This window comes from Anabas testudineus, chromosome 12, assembly GCF_900324465.2.
Source record: "Anabas testudineus chromosome 12, fAnaTes1.2, whole genome shotgun sequence".
Lineage (NCBI taxonomy): Eukaryota > Metazoa > Chordata > Actinopteri > Anabantiformes > Anabantidae > Anabas > Anabas testudineus.
The window spans coordinates 17,996,580-18,020,641 of record NC_046621.1 but is presented as its reverse complement, the minus strand read 5'-3'; the positions used below and the strand labels follow the sequence as shown (position 1 = coordinate 18,020,641).

Below are 24,062 nucleotides of genomic sequence, written 5' to 3'. Positions count from 1 at the left end.
TTATTTTGAAATCACAGCAGAGAGGCAAAAGAAATAAAAAACCACACAAAAAACAAAAAAAAAATCAGCGCAAAAGGGACAAAGATGGTGTTTTGACAAATGTGAACATGTGCAGGTTTAGAAGCAGATCGGTTTTACCATTTACACACACACACACACACACACACACACACACAGAGTACAACAGTACCTGTGTCTAAACCAGGGCTCAGGGAGCATTAAAATGTGTTCATAAAAAAAAGAAAATAATAATAAAAACTTGAAGAAAACAGCATATGGAAGTCCCAGCAGAGGCATTCTTATTTCTATCTGTGAAAAATCATTACACATTCTCCCAATGAGTCTGTGTGACAATCCGCCGTTTGTTCTCGTCTCGAGCTAAACAAAGGCACATGTGCTCGTTTTCAGAGCAGGATGCAGCGCGGCCTCATTTCAAAGGAGCAACTTGAAAGACAACAGACAGCTATTTACAATATTTATACATTTAGGATGCTGATACGATGCACATTACGTCTGTCTGCTGGTGTGTGTGTGTGTGTGTGTGTGTGGGGAAGGGAATCGCTGATGTAAAAAGGTTACTTTGGAAATTCTCTGATAATTGGTGCCTTAAAAGGAGCTCATTTTTAACTATGTCACCACGACTGCTCGATGACAATTAATCTGTTTGCGGCTGCTTCCTTGGCATCTGTGCCAATTACTTTATATGCTAATATATGTAAATGACATCTCAGATGCCAGTTTCAAGTATTATGCGAGTGGCGTGTTGTGTCTTTTTTTTTTTTTTAGTCATATTGTTGAGGCTGATCAACAATGCATGTGCTTTAAATTTGGAAGCGTGTTAAGTTATGAATTTCTTCCCATTTCCTACATGTGATACATTTCAAACGAGAAGGATCCTGTCCCTGGTTGTTGTTACAAGTTAAATAAAATAGTTCTTTACATAATGCACACATCTTCCTGTAAAAAAAAAAAAAACAACAACCTTTTTTTAATCCCAATTCTGCAAAAGCAGGAATGTTTGTTTTGGTGCAACTTTCTAAGTAAAAGCTGAAAAAAAAAAAAAAAACAACACACAGAGATCCTAACAAAGAACAACAGGATTTATTTTCTCTAATGTTGCTGCATGAGTCCCAAAGAAGCACATATGCCAGCACGGTAGACAGCAGAGCCTCAGTGTTCAGCATGTTTAAGCAGCGTGAGAACACTTTATACCACATCATAATGTAACTGGTACAACTATAAGAGCTTATTTATGTGCTTGTCATTTATTGTGACGTCTTCTGTGAAACATCCACAACTATTGGACCGCTTTACTTCTCTTCTTCTTTCTTATAACCCTGTGTTCATCACACAGGTAGTCTAGTATGGATTAATAATTACTAATAATTAGCTCTAACGTGCTTTGTTACAGTCATACCTATGAAATGCTAAATATTATTTAGAATCTGAATTTATAGACGTGAATGCATATAAAATAAGTAAATGCACAGGTGTTTAGAGTAAAAGCGAGCTGTACTAATACTACAGAATTTTCATTTATTACTTTTACTCCACTACAGTTCAGATGGACATGTTGTACTTTTTTTACTCTCCTCTCTTCATTTGACCACTTTATTCATGCAGATGAAGAATCTTATCAAACTTTAATCACCTCACACGCGCTGACGGATTATTATGAATGAAGCAGCTCTCTGTCAGATCTTTATTTTTTATTTGTTACCATATAAAAAGGTGTCAGAATTTTCACCTTTTAAAATTGTAAAATAAATCTGCTTCTAATTGGATGCTTCTTAAAATGCACCAATGTTTTTAGTTAGTTTTATTTGATTTTATTTTCATGTACTTCACCTTCAGTAAAGAATTTAAAGCAGGACTTTGACTCTTAATCGAGCACTTGCACCTTTACTTAAGCTTTAAGCTTGTGTGCTGCATGTGGCGTCACACTCCACCAATGCTGTTAATCTACTGGTGTATATGTTGTGGCTGCATCTGTTTCTATTTCTGTGCAGAACAGTGTCCTCACAGAGGAAGACATGTGGAAATTAAGTTGATGGGTTGGTTTTGGAGATGGCTGTGAGCAGTAGGTGCAGCGTGCAATCAAATCCTTTATTATTCCGATAGGAACAGATGATATCTGACAGATCAGAACCGCGTCACAATTAATGCTGCAACATTCTCTTGATTTTTTTTTTTTGTTGTTGTTTGTTTGTTTCCCTTGTTACCATGAACAACACACTACCTTTACCTTTAGTCCCTGAACACAGAAAGGTCAGAAGTTAAAGAAACTGTGATTGACTTGCAGCATGATGTTTGCAGTTTCTCAGCATGTGCACAAGCAGAACAAAAAAAGGAGTGAATAAATGATTGCACACAGAAACTGTCTTTGCTACAATCTAATGCAGCGTGAAACCGGCAAAGTAAAGTTTTCTATCACTAAATATGTTGCTGCTGGACACAAGTTCTTCACGGGGAGTAGAGATGTTTGCTGCGGTGGTGTTTTGCGGTGTTGCTGCACGTCTCCTTACAGCAGACAATTCCAGTTTAGCCCGGTTCAGTGTTGTGATGTGGTTAAATGTTTTATCTCACACAAAAATCCTACAGAACAACGTTAAGTCAATCAGCTGCTTTCAAACATCAGGTACAAGTCTCACTGTAACTGAGGATTCAATCTGTTATTCAGTGGAATAATGCTGAGTAAATGTTAATGAATGCACTTTGAGGCCTTTTTTCCTTTCTATAAATGGCAGTAATTACCAGCATTTCCTTCATACACACACACACACACACACAGCCGCAGCCTCAAGATGCTTCCCCATTGTTCCTCGCCTCTGTCCTCTGCTCACTCTGCAGCCTTCCATCACTCCGACTGAAGATGTCACTGTTGTATACCAAATATCTGCTCCCATCAACATTGTGTGTGTGTGTGTGTGTGTGTGTGTGTGTGTGTGTGTGTGTGTGTGTGTGAAGGAAAGAGAGAGAAGAGAGAATATGTTTTCATGTTCATCAGCGAGGAACAAAGCTATGTTGTTGTATTTAAGGCGTTTGACTGTGAAGTTTTGACAATGCGAGAGGTACGACAGACAAAAACAAAATCCATTAGAATGAATCCAGCCGGCTGATCTTTAAAGAAGAGACGAACGCTTAATGTAAACGCATTACAACCAAATTATGCCTTTAAATTTGCTTGTTGAACAAATAAACTGTATTAAAATGCAATTTTCAACATATGATGAAATTCACTTTCTCGTCTTATTTTGCACCATAAATCCTAAAAAAAAACGTACTTGTGTTTTACACAGTAGCAAAATAAAAATACAGCACAAACAGATTTAACATAGCTTGTGAAAAAAATAAAAGTTATATTCCAGAGATGAAGTATTCATTACTACAATGATGAAAATGACACCTGGTGTTTAAGAGGTGGGAGGTGGCAGCACAGCGCTGGGTTTACAACACACATGCATTTGTTGTGCATCGTACAGCATCAACATATTTAGGAAGTTATGACTTGATGATTATACTGAGGTTCAATCTGAAAAGAGGCTATTCCAAAAAAAAAAAACAAAAAGGTGTCAAAATAAAAGTCACAGGTATGAAAACAGGACTCTGCAAAATGAGCCGCATCATTTTATAAGTGTGTGAATAAAACATTAATAATTCTCTAACTCTGCTTTTTATACACAGAAACACACACACACAGCTCCAGTCTGTGCATCTGAGGACATGTTACATCTGATACATCTAATAACCATCATTTATTGTGATTTCGGGTGAATGCTTTGCCTTTTCTTAAATTGCTCTTTTTTTGAATGGCAGTTCGCTTCACGGTTACATGGAGTTTGCTACAGTTAAGAATAATCAATCAGGATATTTTAACTGCTAAATATCAGTGTTCTAATGGAAATGGACACAAGAAGGTAACAAATTAAATATTCTAAAGCTGGTCGCAATTCACAGTCAAGTTCCACAGAATGACACCAGCGGCCAAATGTTACTAAAACCTTGTTGTGTGCTCTCTAACTCTAACTAACTGGGTCTGCACATAGTGTTGTGTTTAGGGCCAACTGCGTAAAAATTTGAATGTAAATGTAGGAGTCATAATGCTCTGTCTATTTTTGAACTCAATACCAGTAACTGTTACCATCTTCATTTTAAATTACAGTAACTTTCTGTCCAAAAACTCCTGCCTACTGTCTTTTCCTCTTGCTCCCACCCTGTATTTATCAGGCTGTGTGACTTTCTAATCCTTCTCTTTAGCAGCGGTGTGCGAAAGCTAACCCTCTTCATGTGATTACGGAGAGCCCAGGGCTGCTGATTATCTGGAGAGACCACCACAGAGACCCCCGGCCATGCTCTCCCAAACCAGCGCTGCTTTAATTCTGCTTAATTGATCTTCACACTTTTAGAACTTTTTTTTTTCCCCCTTCCTCCTAAATCAACACAGGTGAAATCCGTTTGGATGTTCTGACTGCAGGAGATTACACTCCAGCTTTTTTTTTTTTTTTTTTTCTGGTATTAAATATTGGATGTTGTTGATGTTAAAAAGTTCCCACATTGTGTTTTTGAAGCTTGTTGGACGCTTAGGTAGATAAAGCTAAATCATTGCTTCCAGTATATTTGCAATTTAATGGGGGTGTATCAGTTATGATAGCAATGACACGAGACTGTGGACATGTGTGACACCCACCCCTCTGCACCCAAACCACTGCCAGCCTGTTGGAGCCTTCTGTACAGTTCAATACACTGTCCCAGAAATCTTCTATAAAATCTAATCTTTCTATAAAAAACTTTATCACACACCTTTTTCCTGATCTGAAACCTCCACCTGGTCCAACATCAGTGGAAGAAACTTCTAACAGTAAAACAGCAACTACACAGACTACTACACAGCCACACTAGTAGAATAGCCCCTTCAACGCCAGTGCACTCAGCCCAACACTTTAGTTCAGGCTGAAATATCTCAACCAAGTATTAAATTGATTGCAATCAGATTTTGTGTAAACCATGGTGGTTTCCAGATAATGCCAATTCCACTTGTGAGTTCCTGTATTTTCAACACCATTTGCATATAAGTATTTTTTTTTTTATGCAATTTGGTTCAGATATTCATGTTGTAACTTCTCTTTATCACATTTACTTTTTGTGCCAATTAGCACCAAATAGAACTTTTATTGCTACACTAATAGTTTTGTCAAAGGTGTGTGCGAGTCAGCACCCAAGGTAGCACAAATTCAGGTGTCCAAGTTGAAAATGTGGTGGGAACACACACATAAACACACCATCGGTACAGTTTGGGCTAAAGGAACACATGGTACATAAATGGTTCTGCAGATCAGCAAGATGGGACCATTCGGGTGTCTGTCTGTCTCAATCCAGCTTAAAGCTACTACAAGTTGTAGGAAAGCAAACCACTCTCCTCCTCGTTTCACCCCTCTGTTACCCTGCTCTTTTACTCTCCGGCCAGCTCCTCACCTACATCCTCATAATGACCCATAAATCCCTGTAGCTCTGTACTACAACGTTAAAGAAAGGATGTAAACACAGTTACAGTGGGGAATATGAAGCATGACATGACTCCATCGTATACAACATGTGCGTCTAACGTTGCAGAAGTGATTTCGATGGGTGAAATCCAGAGCTCGAATAAATTAAAATCTACAGCGCGATTCCTGTTAACCCATTGCGTTGACTAGAAACATGCCGTGAAAGGGTATCATCTCTGCCAGTGTTTTCATTAAAAACAATTCTACTGTGAATCTACTGTTGTTTTTTTTTTGCTTCTTTTCAGCTTTCGTTTTAAAGCTTATTGGAAAAAGGAAGGTGTTTTATCTCCTCCAGTGCCACTTCTCTGAGGCGTTTAATGATTTTGAGTGAGTCAACAGAGACTGTGGTGCTACCTGTGACTGGGTCTTTACACAGGTGAATATGCAATCCTGGGCTCGGTAAAAAGCCTTCATGTCCATGACATTTCCCAAATGGACTCCTTGAGAGCAAATTCTGCCGACTGTCTTACCATTAGTGCTGTGTCGATGTTATCTATAAGAGTAGCTGAATTACAGACTGTTTTAAAAGTCATAGACAGAGTTCCACCCCCTAAGTCTTGTGCACTGTGGCATTTAGTTCCACCTTAAAATTGCAATATAGCAGGTGGGAATTATGGTTTGGCTTTTTGAACCACTTTTGTGTATGTTTCCTGCTGTTAGGATGGAGTCACAGAAGATGAAATGTTACGAATCCCTAGCATGAGCTAAGACCAGCTGTTGTTCATCAGAACACAGCAATTATCTCATAAAGTCATTAGTAAATATATTCCAGTATTGTCCATGTATGTGCACAGTTGATTTGTGTGTAGGCAGGTACAATAGCATAAGAGTGTCACTACCTACAAGAGGTAGTGACAAAAAGTTGTGTTAAAAGGTTGTGATATTTTGCTGATGTTTGACTGTGAGGGCAGCATCCACACAGTTTTTTCTAAGAGATACCCCCTTGTGCCCTGAAGATGAAACCTTTACGATAAGGTTTAAACTTAAACCTGGCAAAACTTTGCGTCGCATTGGCACACAGCTCCTTGTTGATGACAGGTTGATCGGTTGGAGGGAACCCAGACCCAACCACTTCTGCCTCCTTCCAACACATTGCTTATGTACTACCTATGTATGTTCCCCTAGCGGCATCAGTTAGCATTTATCCAGTAAGATAGTTCAATGGACTAGGGCAAAATTTGATACAGATATTTGTGGTCCCCAGAAGATGAATCTTTTGTAATAATTGCTGTAGATGTAAAATGTGCTAGTCTGGTTTTATCTGATAAGGTGTTTAATTACAGATTTGTATTCTACTAAATTGTATATGAACCATCTGAAGCACTGCTATTGTCACTATTATGCAACATGATAGACAAATGAAAATAGTTGGCTATTTAGTCTTGAAATTTTAAATCTCTTTCAAAGCATGGAACAGAAACATATGTCCCCTTGATGTAGCTAGATATTACTCCAAATAAACTACATACAAATATAAAATATACACATTAGAATGAAACAGTTACAGGAAAAAACACTGCAACTCAACAGAATATCAACATACTGCAGAAGAATAACAATAATTTCTCATTCTAGCTTTTTTACAAAGCTGTTTAGCCATCATTAGGTAGATCAACCAGCATTTGGGTGTAGGCTGTTTGACGATAACACATTTTGCAGGACACTGAGGGCATAACTAATTGATCCCTGATGGGGTGAACTGGGGGACAACTGCAGTGAAGCCTACAGATACTGACTTTGGCTACCCTCCTGTCAGTGCTTTAATAAATGCCTAACGACACAGTGCATCGTGGGGAATGCCAGGACACTGGTGTCTGGTGCCAGCATTGCCCGGAACCACAGAGGAGTGTTTGGGGAGGGTTCCTCTGACCTCTTCAATAAAGCAAAGGGGAGACTGGCATCTGTTTTAATAAGGCTGCCCCACTCTTCATTCACCATGTCACCCCCTTCACTCCCCAAGCTGCGGAATGGGCACTAGCACTGGAGGAGAGGTGGCAGAGGTAACAGCTGGCTGCAGCCGTTGCAGCATGGCCATGCCATGACCACAGCTTTATTAGTGGCTTCCAGGACACCAGCTGATCCTCTCCCAAGGTTCCTGTCACACTGATGTCTTCATCCCTAAGCTGAGCAGACAGGCCAGGCCTGCCAGCCAGTGGAGGTGACAACAAATCCAATTACCTCCCCACCATGGTGCCCAGACCAGACATGGCGGGCAATGGGAACGGAGGATGTTGCTAGGATAGAGGATGAGGGACATTCAAGATAGGACAGTAGGGCAAGAGTTGGTACATTGACAGACATAGCTTTTAGTTTGGCTTCTGGATGACACACTGCAACTACCAATTTTTCAAGCTGCAACACATCAAATTCAGGTCAAAAAGTGCCATTAGCAGCTGAGAATGTAAAGTTTAATACAAAGAGTGTATATGAGTGTAAATGAGTCAGATAAGAATGAACTGTTCAACATATCATATCATTTTTAAAAGTTGGTCATCAGTGAATCCAATAACATGGATTCATTCTTCCAAAAGCATGAATATGATCACTGAACGTTATGGTAACCTGGGTGAAGATACCCTGGCTAGACTAGAAGTGTGGACCCACAGGCACTTCTTTACCACTAGATCCAACTGGATCTGATTGGTAATGTCAAATTCGAGACCTGAGACCTGACACTGTTTCTTGCTTTTTTTTAAATTCACCTATTCTTGACCATTAGATTGCCATGCCAGCAAGTTTACTGGCTACTCATGGCCACAGAGTTTAGACGCATGCCACTGTTCTATTGCCTAGCATCAGCTCTGCAGGAAAGCAACAGTACAGCCTGAATCTTGACTACTATCTCTGTTTGTCATGTCCATTTTGTTCTACATGCACTAAATGGTGAGTGTTAAAAGGGACCATACCATCACTGTGTGTGGTTCTTTAAAGTCACCACCTCTGTAAACTCATCACTAAGACAGTGTCAAATTAGAGTATTCTGTCCTTAAGGACAGCATGGCTTGACCGTGGCCTTGAACATGCCCAAACCAATTGTTCACTCTATTTAGGTCCCTATTTTATTTCCATACCAAGCAGCACGGCTTGTGGAAGGAAGTACTTTGCCTTTATCGGGTCATGCATACCCAGGTCCTTCTTTAACCATTAACTCAATTAAATCTCCATAAACAAATTGGTTCCTACTGATCTGGTGTGGGACAGAACATGCTAAGTGCTGATCATCACAGACCAGTATTGATCTGCAATCAACACTGGCTGTCTGCTGTGTGGATTAAGGTGAAGGAGAGGGGAAGCTTGTCTCACAGTGAGGAGCCAGTAGAGGGAGGGCCTTGAATAAAGAGAAAAGCAAAAAGAGGCAAAACGCCAAAGCGGAACTCCTCAGCCGTTATGTTTTCACTCAGTCTGTCTGCTCTTTCCACCAGAATCCTGTGCTGTGTTGAGGGGGTCTCACCTTATCATCCACAGAGCTTTGGTGTTGGAAGTTTTGCCTTCAGTCGGTGACTTTGGTGCCCAACCGGAGAAGATCATTCACCACTTCCTCTTCTGACATCCCTCCATACAGGGATGGGATGATCGATTCATGAGTGGGTAAAAAAAAGAGGAGATACTGAGAGGGTGTGTGTGTGTGTGTGCCAAGAGAGCTGGTGGGGCTCTCACTTTTGAAGGTGGTTGAAGTCTTGCCAAGATATTTCATATTCATAGTTAAATATTCAGTGCGCATGGTGGACAGGGGCAATTTCTGCAGTCAGCCCGCCATTCAAAAGTGAAAGGGATGTGGCTTGTGGATGAAGGGAGCGAGAGAGATAGACATGCATGGGGCTTCATGGTAGTCAGATGAGAGACTGCCAGCTGCTGATGGGTGACTGTTTGAGCGTGGCGCCTCAGGACATGCCCGTTGAAAGGCGATGCGATCCGATACCCCCACTTATGCGGAGCTTATATACATATGCCCCCTCTTATGCAGAGGAGGCCCGTATCAATTGTAGAACTTCTAGTGTTTTGGTCATTATGCCAAGTTGTTTGAGCGAGTGTCTTGCATGTCTGAATGGGGAATGTGGACTTACTGGGCTATGACCACTAAGAAAAGCCTTCTCTGCATAAAACGACCTTGTGGCTTCTCAGAAATGTTGAATCGTACTGGTTTGTGTGTGTCAGTAAAGTTGCTAAGTGAAGCAAGTTTTGATAAAGCAACTTAGTTTCACTTGAAATATTACTGGCGTCTGTGGGCTGGTCTCAGCGTGAGGGAAGGAAAATAACAATTTGGTCACTAAACAGTATTATAGAAACTATATTTCTTGTGATAGTAGTGATTATGTATTCTATATAATGGGTTTTGATTGGTTTAGATTTTAAAAAGTACAGTAGCAAGTTTTCAACAGACAATATTTTAATAATATTTGGCATTTTTCAATACTTTGAGCAGTTCAAACAGCAACCTGTTCACCTCGATTGTATTTCTATAAAAGCAGACATATTGTAGATAAATCAAGTAAAAGATTATCTATATTTTTGCTTGAATGTGAATTTTTGAATTTTGATCAATAAGTATTATTTAGTCAGCTCACCATTCACCGTAAACCTCAGCGTGTTCAATAAATGGCACTCTTTAGTGCACTCATGCACAATGCTGACAGGAGGCATATTTTTTCTGTGACATTTTTGAAAAGTGAGTTTAAAAAGGTTTCTGGAACTGAAACTACTTGAGGGGAACATTATGGGCTCATCGCATTTCAAATTGACACTTGTTAACACTACGCTCTGTGATAAACTGTGTTACATTTTCAACGTAACAATATGAACGTTTTTAAAAACACTGAGTTTCCTTGTTCCCACCTTCGCTTCTTCTGACTGTCAGTTTTCCGTCACCTCCAGTCACCGCGGGTATGAAAAAACACGTCCCTTCTTCCTGTGATAGTTCAGGTTGCACCTCTTGGTTTGGAAGAGTGGGAGTGATAAAAAATTACAAGGAGACATGTCGAGTGTTATTCATCAAAGAGCTCCACCTCGCTCCGTATCAGAGACAGCCAGTCCACAGGGGCAACCGGGGCGGGAAGTGACTCTGCTCCCCTCCGGCCTCAAACCACCCCCCGAAATGTTGATTCCCCCCTTCCCCTGACTACACGTCCAAGTGATTACACTACACCCCCAACCCCTTGCTCACACACAGACACATACACAGGCGTGCACACGCGCTCAGAGGGGCTAATTAAGGCTTTAATATGCAAATGAGAGCCGCAGTAAATTACACAGCTGGCAAATATGCTTGTTTTTGCCTGAAAATACATCAGGAGTGCAGCGAGGAGTGTGTTGCTGCAGTTGTTGTTGTGTTTGCAGAAAGACAGGGTAATGCCCACCCCACCCTCCCCAAGCTCCCCCTCAGCAACCCTAGCCCCCCACCTCCTCATCTGAGACTCATCCAGCTTTTTTCCCTTTCAGAGGTATCCACAAGTAATATGGTTTGGTGAGGGACACAACTGGAGTTTAGTGGCGCTGAATATTAATGCACTGTTGCCTGACATGAAGCAGATATTTATCAGTATGTGAGGTCCAGCTTTGATTTGATAGTAGGCTCCCTGAAAACAGTCTGGGAAGCCTGCCATGCACATTTTGTGGCACAGTTTCAATGGTGGTTTTTAAAAAGTCTTGATTTAGAACACTACAGTCAATCCCTCAGGCTCCAACATGTGTTTGGGTCACTTTTTGACATTGCAGGCTCAGTTCATCCACTTAAGAAGAAATATAATGAATGAAATATGTTAGAAGTTGATTTTTTGGTTTTATTTCTCCAGGGTCTGACATCCTGCATTCGGTTACTTTTGGTAATCTTCATACCTCACTGTCAGTCATTTGCCATGTTGAGTGTGACCATCTGAAGAGATGGTCCCACTGTTGCCGGACAGCTCTGTATCCTGTCGGCTCATCTGGACTTGAACTGAACTGGAACTTTTAGAGATCTAGTGAGGCAAGCCTCAACAGTATGGTCTAGTGTTGGGACTCAGGCTCAATAACATCATAAAATGTAACATTTACTAGTGCTGCATAATGTTGTCTGAAGTGATTTTTAAAATTACATAGCACATATTTTAAATATGCATCAAAGGCTAAAAGTGAAACTCTCTTCGGTATCTCTCTGTTCTCTCTTAAAGTGAATTTAAGCTGTTCTCTGGTGACAAATTAGGTTCAGTATTTGTTGAAAATAGTTGTGTCCTTTATGCTTTCTGATCTGCACTGCGTGGAGAGTTTCCAGTATGTGACTGACTGATCTGGTATCAATGTGAACCTGCACCTCAGGCTTCTCTGAGCTGTTCCCTGCTGCCCTCTGAGGCGTCGCTTGGAGGTTTCTTTTCTGCCTGGTTGCTGTTATCTGCCTACGTACTCTATTCCCCAGAGCAGCAGTGTCATCACGATGTGGGCTGAAACCTGAGTGCTGACTACATGCATGGTCAGGCTGTCCTGTCACCTGGCCAACTGGGACTGACCGTGACAGGAAGGGTGCCCGAAAACATACCCAGAGAACTCTTTGTTTCACACTGCTCCTAAAATAAGAATCCATGCTCCTTCAAACAGTGCCTTCTGTGCAGAACATTTCCCACAGCAAGGTCTCCACAGACTCGTACAAACACATGTATCTTTTTCTCACTTTCACGGAAATGTGATCTAAAGCCAGCAAAGTAAACTGTGAACTGACAAACGGACAAACGAATATCGCATGTTAACAGCCACTCTGATTATCATGGTGTTTAGCAGAACAGCTATCACAAGTACAACTGTCACGGTGTTCTTCTATTATCCTACTACAGTTCTATGACCTGCAGAGAACGTCTCTGCCCCCAAAGTTGTAAAGTTGTTGTAAGTATTGCTCCCCAACTCTAGTTGCTCTGTAGGTGTTCCAGGGTGAGTATGTTTGGGGACAGAGCCTTTTCTATCAGGGCTCCAACGCTCTGGAATGACCTGCCTGAGAAAATGGGGCTGTCTTTTCATCAAATTAATTCCTCTCCCTTTATGTGTGATGCTTGTTTCGGTTTAATTGTTTAATTGAACTTGATCTATTTACTCATTTATTGTGTGCCTGGGATTTTCACTTTGCGTTTAGGTCTGCCTGTTGTTATTGTACAGAACGTTGTTTGAAAAGTGCTTTATAAATTAAGTTTTTATTATTATTGGGTCTCCTTGTGCCAAAGAGAAGCTGAGTCTGAAGCTATGGAGTGGGAGGACTAAGCAAGCTGTGGCTACAGGAGCACATGCCAACGCTGAGCTCGCTGCACTCCGTCTCCTCCATATTCTCTTTGTAGTTTGTAGACTTTTAGGTCTGCTTCATGATGCACTTTAATAGGATGTTTGTGAGAGAGGTATTCGTTGGCCCATTGTTTTACTGTAATTTTAATCTCCCTGAGTTAATGATTGTTTTTTAACACTTTGATTGTTCATTGAATCTTCTCTTCTTACACCCACCTGATTTTAGGAACCCGTGTGCTTGTATTGTATACAATTTACTGGGAGAAGCACGTCACCAGTTTGTAGGAATGTAGGTGTTGAAGTCACTGTTTTATACATATTTAAATATGATATAAATATTACTATTAACCTTTTGCATAAACATCAGTCCAGCAATTCTACTATCATGGTAACAAACTCACAATGAAATAAATACTGCTAATTAGACACAACATACAAATCAGACTGATGGTAATGCCATTTGCTTTGCAGGTATTTGGTGATAAGCCAAAGTATTGGACAAATGAGACTTTCCTCCTGCAAAATATGAGTCCCTATGTTGTTCAGAGCTGGGATGCGCTATCAAACTTGACAGAGAGCATCTTTAAACTACAGCGTAGTATTGTAGTTAGTTATTTAAACAGATCATGTAATCAGGGCTAATCTCATTTTACAAAACAAACTTCATTGGATTTGATGGGTTAAGAGGAACTGAGACAGCCGCTCTGTCTCTCGGTTACACCTTGCTGACATTCGACATTCAGGAGAGGACACTCCAGCATTATCGCAGAACCCTTCCACCGAAAGAACGTTCATACAGGACAAATCCAAATCCAAATATTTAAGCATCAAACACAGACTGCGAGGTTCCCTCGTACGACCTTCGATAAAAGAAGCGCGGGGCATGGGGGGGGGGGGGGGGAGTTTAGTTCATTAGTTGGGTTGACAGAGTCCCCTGATATGGATGTATAAACAGCTCGGAATTGCAGTGGCTACAGAGAGAACTTGCCCCTCAGAAAAGGCTGCTTTTCACCAGGGCCAGGGTGCATGAATATTTTAGAAGGGTAAATAATTAATAATTAACAGCAAACAGGCCAGTGATCAAATGGAGCAGCGTGGCAACAGACAGAAAAATCTGACTCTTGTAAACAAAGACGAGCGGACCCAGATTTCCTCCCCACTTACCACCTTCTCTTCTCGCCTTTTACATATTCGCATCTTCAGTCACCCCCCCTCACCGCCCCAACTCTCATTGCCATAAAAACACACACATCCGTGTATGAACACACATGTGAGCCACTCTGTCAAACACACACGACGCGCTGCCGTAACCCCCTCCGTCACTCACTCACATTCATACCCACACTTATTTTCCTTCAGAAGAATGAGATTTTCACGTATTCCTTGGCGACCCGGGGAATGTGACTGAGCGAGAACATTTGATCTGGCCACCCACTGTTTTCTGATGGAAAGATTTGCTTTTTAATACAATCGTCACTCCTCCCACCTGGATATGCCACGCCAAGACAAATCCCAGCTGTGTGACTCCAAAACCTGACAGAGCTTAAAAATTCCCTTATTACCATTCCCTTAAAATACCCAGCCACGCTAACGCCCAACAATAGTGGAAATGCTAATCACGTCTCTCGGCGGCTTAGAGGAGCATGAAAAGAGAGCCACCAATATGGAGGCTTTGGTGCATGTGCAAAAAAGTGAGGAAGAAGAAGAAAGAAAGAAGAAGTCTCAGCTTTAATGACATACATTCACAGAAGCGTCATGGCTCTTAAAAGCTGCTTTTCCAAAATCTGGCACATCTTGCTGCTTGACTTTAGCCAGAGGAGACATTTCATAAAAATCAGACTTAATCGTGTAAACAACACACAGACAAACAGAAAACCACTGCAAACAAAAATAAAACAACTTTGGAAGCTGTGCACAGATCGCCTTCAGAGTTAATTTTAAAGTAAGCATCCCGCTCCTTGGAGATTTTAATTAATGCTTTAATATGCAAATAAGTTAGCAGAGATAAAATCATGACAAACAGATGGCAAGTGTGGGTAATTATTTTGTGAATCCAGCAGGGGCATGTATTAAAGTTATGGCATCGTTTTCCTCAGGCCTCTACAGCCATGGAAGGTAGAGAGAGAAAAAAAAAACACGTATAACTGCTGAACCGAGGCACAAATGACTTACTTGTGTCTCCAAGTGACAAATATGTGACCACAGTGACTCTGAATATATCACAAAGCACAACATGTTAGGAGTGAGTGATCCTTAAGTCACCAATATCCCTTAATTCTGGATTAGAGGGGAATTTTAAATGAAAGCAGCCTGTGCTGGCAGGATGGAGGTTAGTTAACTGCCTTATATAAGAGCAATCATGATTAAAGAGACTGGCTAATGTTTTCACGTGTTCAAATGAATCAACCAACAAAACAACTCTATCACAAAATCCATTTAGCAGCTGCGGAACTCTCAATTACTGTATATGGATCTTCACCACTGGATCAGCTTTGCCCCGTTTTGACAGACTTTTCTGAACAGTAAAGACATTTTTGTCATTTGATATTCCTAATATCATAATAGTAGTAGTTCCATAAATACTGCCAACATATAGAAAACATCATTAAAGCTAACACATCTTTGTTTTAAGCAAAGAGCCAAAATCAGCACGCTAACATTCTCACATTGGCAACAGACAATGTCAAGTTATGTTACATCAGCATGAAATATTTCAACTGACATAATCCAATTATGTGGACGAGATAAAATCAATTTAAAAACAACTTTTATTCAAATTTGATGGAGAAGAAAGGATATGAGGGGCGATCCTTTATATGGCCTATGCCAAGCTGGCTCTAGGCGTCATATGCTGGAGGGGGCACTGCTGCAAGCCCTCAAAATATCATTATTTAACTGCCCCGAACCTGTCCTGCACATGCACTGTGGAAGAGTGGGGTGGGACAAGATATCAATGGGCATCTTAGGTGGCAGTTTCTTATATATAGACAATAGTCTAACAACGAGTCATATTTGTCATACTGATCTTGTCATCATGAAAATGCCCTCAAGTGCGGCTTTTTTCAGAAGGTGGAGAAAACAGGAGGCAGAACAGACTAAAGGTATGTCGTCTTTTCTACCAGTGTTGCCAACTTGGCTTTCCAAAGTGTGTGTCTTGAGTAAGCAGTGGTTGCTGCCGTGAGCATCTAACGTGCCCCAAAGCACTCACAGGCGCTCAGTATCACAGGAGCCTCCCGCTCCACCTCGCGATCTGCTCAGCACCACACCAGAATGTAAAGGAGATATTTACCAACTGATTGTTTCTACTTTTGTAACTGGTTAATTTAGTGTTTTGTTTAAAACACATTAGTAATTTCTACTGTGTAGTTTTTATGATCCTCCACACATTGAGCGCATACCATATGTAAAAACGGCTTTGAAAACACTCAAAGTAAATACAATCTGCACCGTGTAACCATACTGATAGTGGCACCTACCTGGTCATGTGAGGGTATGAGGTCCAAATCCAGACTAACAAGAGAGCTGTTGATCTTCAAGGCCAGAGACAAGGCCATAAGGCCTCCAATCTTCACCTCATTCTTAGAGAGGTCCAGGCGCTGAATCCGATGGTTCTCAGCGAGGAACTCCGCCAAAGCTACAGCACCTTCACCAACGAAAGTCACAAGGTGTAGCTGCCAGGTAGCTAAAGAATAGTTTCCTATTCCAAACCTTTCTTATGGAGCTTGCTACCCTAAATAGCTGTTTTTAAAATAGTGTTTTTTTCCACTGCATGATACCAGCTCAACTTGACTCTGCTTGCTTTTGGTACTAGGTACTTTTTTGAGTCATGGCAATTGGACTTCCTTCTTGTTAGGGCAAGATTTAATGCATTAATATCTTAATTCATTATGATCTGATCTTCATCTAAGTCAAGACTATTAACAAATATGATGTGTCCAAAATGATAACACAAAAAAAATCTGATCTTTATTGAGAACCATAAAAACGTCATGTTAGTAAGAAAAGTATGTAAACCCTTAGAATAATGAACACAACAAAGCTAAGTGGAGTCAGGTGTTATCAGCATACTTGGAGTCTTGTTAAGAAAATAAGTTTGGAGGTGTGGACTAGAGCTACTTTCAAAAAACATTCAAACTTTTTGAGTTTGTTTCGCACAAGAAGAATACCCTTACATGAACGATGCCTGGCCAAAAGGAGCTTTCAGAAAATCTCCGATCAAGAATCGATTTACATGAAGCTCATACGGGTCACAAAGTGATATCAGAGACTTTAGAAATTTACCAATCTACAGTTGGCAAACAGTCTACAAATGGAGACACTTTGGGACTGTGGCTACTCTACCAAGAAGTGGGCGACCAGTCAAAATGACCCCAAGAGCACCACAAACAATCATTAATGAGGTAAAGAAGCAACTCAGAGAGACAGACAAAGATTTGAAGGCAGATATGAAGGGAGGGGGTTACCCGGGTATTAATTTGAAGGGTTCACATACTTTTTACACTTGTACTATGATGTTTTTATTGTTGTTCTCAACAAAGACATGAAAGACCAACATTTTTTTTGTGTTATTTTAGGCACATTATATTTTTTTAATACTCTTGACGTGGTGAAGATTTTAGACTTGGTCAGATCTTGACACTGTACAATACAGTATGTGAAGAAAGCAAAGATAAATGCTAATGCAGTGTAGTGTTTATGTTAAATACAAATGCTACAGTCTTGTATTAAAAAGCAGTTGAACACTAAAACATTGTAGGTCACGTAGAAATCATGCCGTGTAGACATTTTTGTACCTTCACAGGTGATGTTAGACTGGGCCAGGCTGAGCTGAAGCACTGAGCAGTTCACCATCAGTGGTTCCCTGATGACGTGGATCCCCTCATTCTCCAGGAGGTTCTCACCTAAATCCAGGACCTCCAGGACTTTCAGCACTGGCTGCAAAACAGGGATAGTGAGGTAAGCTCTTACCTGGGACCAGGCACTGATGAGTAGATCCAGGGACATTTCGTGCCAACAAAGATGTTGCCTGAAGCTCGCTAAATGATAAAGCCAACTTTCTACAAGTATAAGGCATAAAGAGAAGAAACTATTTGTGACTTTAGTGACTTTACCAACAGTGAATATTTGCTTCAGACTATGCATGGCATGCTACTTTCAGTGTGCATGTGAGTGTGAAAAGTCTGAGGAATTTTAATTATCTTTATTATTATGCAGTGATTATTATTCTTTTTCCTGAATGTTTCTTCTCATGTTAAATGCTCAGAACTTCTGTTTCCACTCTCCAGAGCCACATTAGCATTGAAGGTTGATTAGCTGGTGCGTAAAGCTAGGGGAGTCAGAGGCACGTGGGGCCCATGTTGCCCAACAGCTTAAAAAGGAACATGCCACCCACTCCACGGTTACCCCCCTCGCCTCACCACCCTTGTTAAACTCCTCTGGTCACTGCTCCGAAGAGAGAGGGAGCGTGGGGGCGGAAAGGAAGCCAGAAAAGCAGCCGACAGACCCAGAGAGTGTCTTTTTCCGAGTTAATTTGCACCGTGGTGACAACAAACACACTTGAGAGTGTCACCCCCCAGCCCCCCCCCCCCCCCCTCCCTTTTTTTCCTTGCTGAGTTGCGGCACACAGAAGCACCGGCACATCCAACGCATGGCGAGAAACATCTCTGGTGAAGAGGGGAGGAGGAAGAGGAAGGAAGAGTTCCTCGAATGGGTATGCGCGAGGGATAATGGCAGACAATTAAAGAGGCGACTGCGTGGTTGAGAGTGTGTGAGAGTCAAGCATGGTTGAAGCCTGTCAAATGTAAACCACAGGAGGGTTTGGAGTGAGAAGTTTGAGGGGGGTAGGAGTGTGAAACCACCAAAAACACAGTATGCTTTCACACATGACATGCTGGCTCTAAACAAAAAAATCAGCGAAAGCGTGCCTCATAGAAAAACACAGAGGCCTGCATGACATCTTCACCTCAGAGTAATCTATTTTTTTTATGTATTATCGGCCAAATTCTACAAGTTGAAGTCAAGTGGATTTTGGCCCAGATCTGTGCCCCCTGCTCAGCTTAGTCCTTCCAAAGAAAAATCACCAATGAGCCAGGGGGACACAGAGAAAAAGCAGATACACCAACCAGAAAGGTTAATAACAGCTCTCCTTGTCATCATATTCGACACAAACAGCTACGGGTCTAATTATCATCATTATGGCCTGCAAGGACATCTACTTATCGCCATGACTGGCAGGCCACATGAGCAGCCCTCCTTAACACACATCTATTATTTAATCAAACCGTTCCTTCTTTTGGTAGCACTGGAGGAGACATGGGAAGTGTGTGTGAGTGTGTTTGTGTGTGTGTGTGTTTGTGTGCGTGTATGAGGCAGGCCTTTAATTTCTAGCCTTTTGACTTCCACAATCGCCACTCACATGACAGGAAGGTGCAGTTTATGCTGCCAATCAGGCAGAAGGAATGCATGTTATTAAGAGCGTACAATGAAATGTGTGGAGGCGGGACATTTTACACAGGGGGAATTCTCTGGATGAGGCCCAACGCTCTTCATTTCCTCAATGCGAGATAGAAAAAAATAGGTATCAGTTGGACAGTTTAACTCAGCTAGAGCAAAGCTAATAGGACTGTTCTGATCACTTCCTGGTCAGAAATAGAATCAAGCTTCTTGGGTCTTTTTGGCATTACATTTTCTGCCTCTGTGTGTTCATAGCGCATTTTTGGGCAGCTGCAGGGCAGGAACAGTAACTCAAAAAGTAACTAAAGGGAGAGTCAGTTTTCTTTCCCAAACAGGCCATCCACTTCTATTAAGTTGCGTTTTTAATATTATCCATCTTACTTTTGTAATGACGTTTGACTCATAACTTTTGTTGTCTCCTTGTTCTTTGTCTTGAGCCCCTTTTTTACTGCCCATTCAAGGTGGAATTATTGTGCCAAATTGCTGCCACGCGGTCCAGGAAATCAAGGTACATGTCATTGTTAACTTGCCATGTAAACTGGCACAATCATTACAGATTCAAGATACAAAAAACGTTATTAATCCCATAGGGAAATTGTTTTGCCTCGTTACAGATGTTCTCAACACAGACAGAAAGAAAGGGAACCACAACCAGAAAAGAGCCACACCAACACAAACACAACACACAGAATAACATAAATCCGGAAAACTAATCTAATATATATATATATATATATATATATATATATATATATATATATATATATATATATATACAGAATATGTGAGATGAATGAAAATGGGTCAATAATTATCTTCTAGGGTGGAATAACAGCAATTATAGGAAAATAAATTGTCAGTTCCCCCAACCTTTACAAAAGGTGGAGGAATTGTAAAGATTGATGGCCACAGGTAGAAAGGATCTCCTGTAGAGCATTTAATGTTAATAAGTCTTTGGCTGAACGTGCTCCTTTGTCCAGTCAGGGTAGGTGAAAGGGGTGGTCTGAATCGGGAGGAGCTTAGACAGCATCCTCCTCTCAGCTACGACATGTAGAGGGTCCAGCCCCATCCCCAGGACAGAGTCAGCCCTCCTGAGACGCTGAGAGACCTAAAGTCCAACACCAGCTTCTTTGTTTTACTGATGTTCAGTTGAAGATGGTTTAGTCCCCACCAGTCCACGAAACTGTCTACCACCCCCTGGTGTGGCGCCTCCACCCTGAAACCATCCTACAACTGCAGAGTCAGCAGACATCTTCTGAAGATGGCAGGACTGAAGATGGCAGGACTGAAGTCTGAGGTGTGCAGGTGTACAGGGTGAAGAGGAAGGGAGACAGAACTGTCCCCTGTGGAGCACCTGTGCTACAGACCACAATGTCAGACACACAGTTCTGCAGGTGGACATACTGTGGGTGGTTATTGAGGCAGTCCATGACCCACAAAATAAGGGGAGTGTCAACCTGCATGTTATTTCATTTCTCTCCCAGCAGTGCAGGCCGGATGGTGTTGAATGCACTCGAGAAATCAAAAAAACATGATCATCACTAAGCCCCCAGGTTTGCCCAGGTGGGTGTAGGTGCGATGGAGCAGATGTATGATGGCGTCATCCACTTCAAGATGGGGTTGATATGCAAGTGAGCATTGGCCTAGAGGTCAGACGGACTCCGTGATCAGTCTCTCAAACGCCTTCATAATATGTGATGTCAGAGCCGCTGACCCAAGAGGAACTCTACACCACATAGGTGGGGAGCACAGGCTTTCAGCACCCTTGGGCTGATTCCATCTGACCCTGCAGCCTTTGTGGGGTGAAGCCTGTTAAGCTCTCTTCTCACATTCCAGCTCAATGTCTGTTTACAGTATAATGGACCATGTGGCTTTAGGAGTTTGGGCCAAAAAGGTTTGAGGTTTTAAAGATGTTTAGTTGTGAAACCTGCCAGTAGGGTTTGTTTTGCATGGGAGACTCTTCCACGTAAAGTTGTTTTGCATCTGAATGAAGACTGCCAAAGATGGTGGTCAGCTACCTTTTGGAAGGATTTTGGTAGGTTGGACCATAATTCTTTGTGGCCATGTTCTATAATCTGCATGCCAGTGTTTGCACAAACATTTTGTTCACAGGAGGTTTTGTCCTTAATGTGCTAGCAAAAAAGCTAGTAAAAGTGCATCCGTGCTAACCTCATTATAGTTTTGAAAGCAGTAACAATATTTCCATTTGTATAAGTAACACCCTTAATACTAAGCTGCTGACAGCAGTTTAAAAGTAACTGGGGCAGCATTTGGGTCAAGAAGGGTCAACTTAAAAGTAATTAAACCAGAATCTGTTTCTTAAAATACAAAAATATTTTGCAGGCAATGTTTGAAGACAATATTTTATTCTGCAGGTAATACATTTAGCCCTACTAAATGTATTGCCTCAAATTGAAGACGACTGTTTCCTAGGATTGGAATGCATTTCCAGACCGTTTGCATTATTTGATTATATTCTGAAACTAAGGTTGGTATTTCTCACCAGAGTCTTGGCAAGGTGGACCATGCCTTCTGAAGTAATCTGGTTGTTCCTCAACAGTAAGACTTTTAGGCCTGCTGTCTGCCATCTCAGGCCATCACACAGCTCTTCCAAACCTGGAGAAATGAGCAAAAAGTAAATAAATTATGGCAATTAACAAAATATACTCAACTTGTGTTCATAGGCTACATGCCACTGACAGTGTCAGATTTAGTGGGAGTACTGCTACATATTAACAAACAAAGTAAAGGGATCATTCTTTAATTACAAAGAAACCAGTCAGGGCTGCCAAAGTAAACTTACTGATTATTAGTTATTTATTATTTTACTCTGTTCATGTGCCATGAAAGCTAACGGGAAGTGAGTCAGCTTTGTGCTAGAGCACATGCTCTATGGGCCCCAAAATTCATTAGGTTGTGGAACAGTTGGAATCTGGAATCTGGAGGATCACTGAAAAATCTTTCACTGGAATGAATTGCTCTCGTTAAAGAAATCACCTTAGAAGCCTACTCTTGACTCAGGGGTTGTACCTAAATAAAGACCAATATCCAATCTGCCTTTTATTACTAAAATCCTTGAAAAAGTAATTTCAAAGCAATTATGTGACCACCTGCACATAAATAACATGTATGAAGATTTCCAGTCAGGATTTAGTGTACTCATAGTAACTAACGATTTTGTCTTATCGTCAGACAACAGACTTCTTACTATACCCGTCTTGTATTGTCTAAGATCTTAAAGCTGCATTTGACACAACAATTTATTACACAGACTGAAATGTCATTAGGATTGGAAACGAAAGGAATAGCACTAGGCTGGTTCAAACATTATCTATCAGATAGATTTAAGTTTGAGCATGTTAATGATGACCCCACAGTCTCCCTGTGAAATCCAGAATTAAATATACTTCTTTTCACATATAAAGCACTTAATAATTAAGCTCCATCATACCTTGAAGACCTCATAGTACCATATTAACTCTCCTCTTTCCACTCACCACAACCAGTTGAGGCGAATGGCCGCCCACCCTGATCCTGGTTCTGCTGGAGGTTTCTTCTGTTAAAGGAGTTTGTTCCGTTCCACTGTTGCTTAGTGCTGCTCAAGTGGAATTTTGGGTTTTCTACTGTATATAATTCTTTATACAGTTACTGTATATTTTGCAAGGTCTTAAACCCTACACTGTAAAGTGCCTTGAGATTATTTTTGTTGTGATTTGGCACGATACAAATGAAATTGAATTATATTTGATTCTTACATGCAAGAAACACCATCCATTAAACTAATTTAGGATTCACATGGTATGGCACGACAGATTGACAGAGCAACTGCACTGTGCAACTGTGAATAAATGCATCCAAAGATGTATCCAACATCTTACCATCATCTGCTAATGCATTATTGCTGAGTTCCAAGGTCTGTAAAGTGCTATTGTAACGAAGCAGGTCTCCTAGCTGCAGGGCATCCTGGTAGCTGTTCAGCAGATTATTAGTGAGGTGGAGCTCTTGCAAAGTCTTGTTTGTCTTCAGTGCACCAACTGTAGGCAATAATAAAAGAAATCAGCGCATAAGATTGCACCATGGCCTAAAATTTGTATTACATCCTTAAGTTATTCTACTCAAAATTTGGAATTAAAGTCCACTCCTAAAGTATACGGACAGCATAGGTAATTCTTGCTTGCTTTTTCCTGAACACTGATCCGACGTTTAAGAGCAAAAGATGGATATGAGACAAAAGTTCAGAATGTCAGTGGTAATTTGAGAAAAAGTTTGAATGTGGAATATTTGTTGCACATCCCTTGTTCGCAATAATCTCATCAAGTCTTTTGGTTTTTTGAATTTTATTTTTTTTTTCTCCTTCAGTTGTTGTTTGTTTTGGGGGTCGGGGGTTCCCTTTAATTCCCTATTCTGCAGGTGACATGCATGATCAGTTGAGTTAAATTCTGGTGATTGACTTGGCCAGTATAAATCCTCACCATTTTTCCACTGTATGATAAAGCTTCTGTCAATAAGTTATGATTAACAGTATTTCTCTGTAAATTAGCAGACAAAATGTTCCTGTACACATCTGAATTCATCCAGCTGCTACCATCATGAATCATAAATAATGATTAGCTAGCCTGTTCCAGAAGCAGCCATGCAAGCCTGCTGGCCTACTAGCAAGCCTATTATACTACCTCCACCATGGTTCACAAGGAGCAGTACGGTTTGGATCATGAGCAGATCCTTTCTTCTTCCACATTTCCCTTCACGTTGGCAGAAGTTACTCGGTTCATAAAACTGGAGTTATTCCTTAACTCCAAACTGGTTTTGTAAATGCATCTTGTGGTATGG

The 24,062-nt window shown here is 41.1% G+C and overlaps 1 protein-coding gene across 1 annotated transcript in view; it reads right to left on the bottom strand.

The window, feature by feature from the left end:
• si:dkey-288a3.2 (protein phosphatase 1 regulatory subunit 37) overlaps positions 1-24,062 on the bottom strand; it is a 51,875-nt gene that overhangs the window by 5,872 nt on the left and 21,941 nt on the right. Inside the window, exons 7-10 of the mRNA XM_026355340.1 lie at positions 23,111-23,266; positions 21,736-21,848; positions 17,573-17,714; positions 16,256-16,422 (exon numbers count right to left, since the gene is read on the bottom strand). Of these exons, the coding sequence (XP_026211125.1) occupies positions 16,256-16,422; positions 17,573-17,714; positions 21,736-21,848; positions 23,111-23,266 (578 nt within the window). The remainder of the gene's footprint in view (positions 1-16,255; positions 16,423-17,572; positions 17,715-21,735; positions 21,849-23,110; positions 23,267-24,062) is intronic.